General features: G+C 45.7%; 1 protein-coding gene across 5 annotated transcripts; it reads right to left on the bottom strand.

The window, feature by feature from the left end:
* Positions 1-889: 889 nt before the first annotated feature.
* LOC144305815 (serine protease 58-like) lies at positions 890-4601 on the bottom strand. Of its 5 annotated transcripts, none has more exons than XM_077884899.1 (6): positions 4524-4601; positions 3786-3862; positions 3063-3243; positions 2380-2633; positions 1632-1780; positions 890-1142 (listed from the first exon to the last, which is right to left on the bottom strand). In XM_077884899.1, the coding sequence occupies exons 2-6, from the start codon at positions 3841-3843 to the stop codon at positions 993-995; spliced, it is 792 nt and encodes a 263-aa protein (XP_077741025.1). In that variant the 5' UTR covers positions 3844-3862; positions 4524-4601; the 3' UTR covers positions 890-992. The 5 variants fall into 5 exon arrangements, with proteins under 5 accessions (XP_077741025.1, XP_077741021.1, XP_077741023.1 ...); XM_077884895.1 differs by lacking the exon at positions 4524-4601 and adding an exon at positions 4203-4517 and having other exon boundaries at positions 3786-3878; XM_077884897.1 differs by lacking the exon at positions 4524-4601 and adding an exon at positions 4203-4517 and having other exon boundaries at positions 3063-3240; positions 3786-3878.
* Positions 4602-5276: the final 675 nt, after the last annotated feature.

The raw sequence follows: 5276 nt of genomic DNA, 5'->3' as shown, positions 1-5276 counted from the left end.
TATATATATAATTTTTTTACAATTTCTTATCTTAACTAATTTCAAAATAAAATATTGTAATAAAAATAGGACCTATTTTAGTTTTTTAAAATTTAATAATTGAGAAGGTAGGATAAGAGCAGATAGATAAATGTGGGATCTGGGGAAAATTAGCTGAATTGGCAACTGGTGTAGGATAGATTTTGGTTGGTTCAGTGAGATCATTCTTTGCACACATGTCCACCGATCTATACACACATATGTGCATATGTACACTCACAGACACACACAAACGCAATTATACTCACCTAGGTTTCAGTGTTCCCCTATTATCCTTCTACCATTCTCTTTCCAGCCAGCTTAGATTTCTCTGTGCTTAGCATTAGGAAAGATCTCTCAGGAGATCATCCCTCCTCCTGTTGGTGGTCTGACCCATTTAACTCCTCTGTGCACCCACTTCTGCTTCATCTCCTAACCCTTTTGGAGACCCTTTTAGTCCTTGTTGTCATGAAATTCTAGCTTCTGTCTCTAACAATTATGTTGCCATCAGTCTGCTTACTATCGCGGTGTTTGCCAAACCTTATTAGATATGACGGAGTGAGAAGACCCAGACCTGACTCAGAGGCCTGGCTCAGCACTAAGTGAGGTCAAAGGAGTTGCCATAGAGGTGCCACAGTCTCACCATCACATTCCTGAGGCCCATATGCCCTTTGGGGGGTACAGGTTGAAGGAGAACCGCTTCATAAAAGTCTGAGGAAAGCACAGCAGGTGAGTAGGAAGTTGGAGGAGAGGAAGAAAGCGGTGAGAAGCTGGTTTATGCAGGAGAATGTTATCCAGCTCAATCTGATGATCATTCAGGGTAGGACTGAGAAAGGAGAAGAGAAGTCAAGAAAACAGAAGGGGCATAAACTTTCGGATAGCCAGACTCTATTCCCATCTCGTTCTGAGGGAAAGGAATGGTCAAGGATGGTAGACCCAGGTCTGAGGCCACTGGGAGAGGGAATGGAGAGAGCTCAGTTGCTGTGGATGACTTTGCGGATCCAGTCTGTATAGCGGGAAACCTTGGTGTAGTAGCCGACATCGCCTCTCAGAATGCACCCTGCTGACCAAGATAGGATGCCTTGGAGCTGATTTTGGCACAAGACTGGGGCAGCTGCCAATTCCTGTTAGAAGAAGAACAGATGGGGCAGACAGGATAGCCAAAGCAAAGTGACCTTTGCTCAGTGCCTCATGCCAAGTCCCATGTGAGGAGTCCAGGATGGAAAGACTTAGGTGGTGGAAGGGGCGATTGGGGCACATTGGATCTGCCTAGGGGGTTAAAGAAAACAAAAGAAAGAAAGACTTAGGTGGTAAGGGCTGGGAGAAACGTCTGGAGGACATCTTGGGTCCATCCCACCACTCATTCCAGGGCACATCAGAGTTAGCCGTAAAGAACTAAGAACACTCTGAGCTGCTTCCGCCCTAGCATCCATGTTCCTTCATTATTAGAAGGACACATTGTTTCCTGGATCCCATTGACCTTGATCTCATTTGCCTGGATCCCATTTACTATTGAATGTAGAGACAGGAAATTGGCTTGGTCGAGGAAGATATGTGGACCCCAAAACAGTGTCCTAGACTGAACTCAGAGGGGGCAGAGGGAAAAGAGTTACCTTACACATGTGTTTGTTCTCCAGAGATGATCCTGCACAGAACATGTTCTCCGTGATTTGAACAGGAATTTGTCTTACAGGGGACTCCTTGCAGTCATCATTAGAGAACCAAAAGACGGTCTGGTTTATCTGGACGTCAGGCTCTGAGCCTGAGCACACGAGTGTATGTGTGCATGCGCACACACAGAAGGGGAGAGAGGGAGAGAAAAGGCTTTGTTTCTCTTTGATCCTCACATATTCATCTCCCTTTCTTCTTCCCTTCCCTCCCTCTTTTTCTGTTATTAACCTCTCCATCATTCAATGAAAGAAAAACACAAAATGAAAAGGAACCAGAGAAAAATAAACATAGTGAAATGAGAAAACCAAGGTCTGGTCCCAGTATCATAAACTGCGTAACTTGGGCTTGTGCGTGCATGCTTTCATTAGTGAATGCTGGTCTCTCAGTTTCTGATGAATGAACCACACTCAGCATCCAGTGGGATTACCTGCAAACTCCCTCCCCACCCAGATACCTTTTCACCCTCACCTGGGGGAAAAGGGAGGCAAGAATGCTGGATTTCAGCGATCTCCAGCCATAAACAGTCATGTTACCAGTTTGGGCCTCAATTTCCAAATGAATAAAACTAGAGGTTAAGCTATAAGTTCTCGGGCTTCTTCCAGTTCTCATGATCTACAATAATAATTGTGTGATAATCCTCTTTGAGTGGCTGCTTAAGGAGCACTAAGGTCTGTCTTGAGGGCCACTCACTGGAATCCTTCCATTCCCAGCCCCAGCCAGAGACAGTGCACTTTCCCCCTCTTCTGTCATCTGTGGTGTTGGGCAGGGCCACCAGCTTCACCTGATCGTTGAGCTTTTGGGGATGACTCAGCTTGATGAGCATGAGGTCATGCTCAGCAGAATCCCGGGTAAAATCTGGGTGTTGGACAGTAAGCCTGGGCCTTAGGTTTTCAATCTTGTTTTGGAAACTGTGTTTTGAAGTAGCAATGTTTATCTCAAGAAATCTGGAACAGGCCACGAAGGATTAGTAGAGGCAGGAGATACCAGTCTATCGTCACCTTGTATCCTTTCTCCCCCAACTTGCTTTCTGACTTTGCATGAGTCCCTTCCATAACTTGCCAAGACCTCCATTTCCTTGTCTGGCAAGTGAGAAGTTTCTATTGCAGTTCTGTTACTCTGACCTGTACCACACTGGATATAGGCTTTTCTTCCCTATTGATTCATCCCCTGGTCTTCCACTTCCCCAGTTCCCCTGTCTACATCACCCCACCCAGAAATCTAACTCACAACCACTTATTTCCTGACTCCTTCCAATCACTTCTCAGGCTTGAGAGCCCTTGGGCAAGTCTCTTTAGGGCTGAGCCTCAGTTCCCCTTAGCAATCCCAGGGACCAAGGGGGGAGTGCTTCTCCCGCTAGGATCCCCATTACTCACGGTAAGAAGCAGTGGGCTGCAGTGATAACCCACTGTTTGTGGATCAGGGTCCCCAGACAAGCCTCATATTCTGAGTTCAGGAAAACCAAAAAGGTTGGTGCCATTTTGCTGTATATCTGACTGAACTGCTGGGCTAACTTTACTTGTGTCGGTGTTGCTTTTAGAGTTTTTGTTGTTACTACTGTCGGGAAAGGAGGACAGAATTTTAGAGACAGGCAGACATTCCAGAAGACAAAAGTCTGAAACATTTTATGTGGAAGTGCTTTGAGATGGTCAATGTGTTATTGATAGTTGAGGTGTTGTTGAACCATTTCTGGGTCCTTCTGTTAATTTCCCCTTAGGCTTCCCTCTGTATTGGTAGCTTCCTTTTTTCCACTCCCCGTCTCCTTCCTTCCTTCAGCTTGATTCTTCTCTCTTTTCTTCAAGCTTCCTTCCTAGCTATATAGCAAAATCACAAAATTTTGCCAATACCCACCATCCATTGTGTCAAGTCTTACTCTCCCAGTCTGCATCTTCTCTTGTAGCCATGCAGCCAGAGGAAAACCAGTGGGCTCTAGATACCTGAGTGTGCTAGGAAACTTCCAATCACCGGGATCCTAAAGTCTTATCTTTTTTTATCTTTCTAATGTGCTCTCCACCCATCTTATCTAGACCCATTTACTACACTTTTCTCCAATATGACATTTTCAAAGTTTTAAGCCAAAAACGGGAACCTGCACTCACCAGCCACTGCCAGAATGCTGAAGATTAGAAAGAGGTGGTTCATGTCTCTGATCTCCATGCCCTCTTGCAGGGGAGACCTGGAAAGGGAATAAACTACCAAAAAGCCTGATCTCCTGGAAGTTTTGCAAAGGGAGAAATATCAAGGTGGGGTGGGGATATTCAAGGGGGCCAAGTGCTCTGAACCAAGGGAGGATGGCGTCAAAGGGAGGAAGGACAGCCAGACCCCATCTCTCTAGGTGTCTGCCCTCCCACTGTAGTCTGGGAAATTTTTCTAAATGAAATGCCTGACCACAGAGGCATGTCCTATAAGCCAAGCTCACCTTATTAGCAAAGAGAAATCTCAAATGGCCAGCTGTGTCTGCCTTATTCCACAGTCGGCAGTAATACGTCAGCCCCGGCCCCCTTCTGTTTACTCACCTGTCCTCATTCAGCGTGGCTGATCTTCACCCCTGTGTGCGACATTTACTGGCCTTCAACTTCAAAATAAACTCCCTCTTCTCTGGGCCACAGACCCCTCTCACCTAACAAACTGAGCCTTCCCCCATGTCACACTGACTCTTGCCTTAATGTCACACTGGCTCCACCGCATGGCATCCTCTCATGTCATACTGTCCCTAAATCATGTCATCATCCCTCTCACCCCCAGATACCACTGGTCTCTCCCTGAAACTTTGCAGAGGCACATGGAGACAGACAGGGCTCAGCATGGAGTCCCTTGGAATGGAGTCAAAGGCATACCTAGTAGAATGTATCAGTTGGCTTCTGCTGCAGGGCAAATTTCCTCAAAACTTAGTGGCTTGAAAAGGTAGCCAATTGTTTGGTCATAATTCTGCAGGTTGCCCATTTAGGATGGGCTTAGCTGGGCAGTTTTTCTCTCAGCAGGGCTCACTGATACAGCTGTGATCAGCTGGCAGTCAATGGTTCCACAAACATGTCCGGAGATTGGCTGGTTGTTGACTAGAGTGATGAGGATAACTAGGCCATTGTCTGTCTATCACGCAACAGGCTAGTCCAAGATCATCCATACGATGCTAACTGCAAAGTTCCCAAGATCAGAAAAATGGTAAATCCCAATGCCCAACTCTTCAAGCCTTTGCATACGTCATATTTGCTAATGTCTCACACTGGCCAAATCAAGTTGCATGCTCAATTCAGATTCACAGAGCAGAAGAGACCCACTACCCAACAAGAGAATGTGTAAAATCATAATACAAGGGCCCAGGTAGAAAAAGGGGCATAGTTTTGGATCATTTTTTCTTGCCATTTTATTGTATAAATTTTTAAACATACAAACAATTTAAAGGCACTATATGCACTGTGAATCCTGCCTTGGCCCACAACCGATTTTCTCCAACTAACGCTTGACTATATTTGTGTTATTATATAGTATCCACCTACAGTTGGGGTGCTTGTTAGTCTACCACAGAGGCAACCAGCTCATCTCTTTCTTAATCTCCTACAACCCGACTTCCTCTCCCACCTCTCTGATAG

Source organism: Canis aureus, chromosome 36 (assembly GCF_053574225.1).
Source record: "Canis aureus isolate CA01 chromosome 36, VMU_Caureus_v.1.0, whole genome shotgun sequence".
Taxonomy (NCBI): Eukaryota; Metazoa; Chordata; class Mammalia; order Carnivora; family Canidae; genus Canis; species Canis aureus.
This window is presented reverse-complemented; position numbering and strand designations above follow the sequence as displayed.

Coding starts and splice junctions, on each gene's coding strand:
- LOC144305815 (XM_077884895.1), bottom strand. Junction 3,244..3,785: donor CAGCATTCTGGCAGTGGCTG/GTGAGTGCAGGT, acceptor CTTTCCCGACAG/TAGTAACAACAAAAACTCTA. Junction 2,634..3,062: donor GCAGCCCACTGCTTCTTACC/GTGAGTAATGGG, acceptor GGCCTGTTCCAG/ATTTCTTGAGATAAACATTG.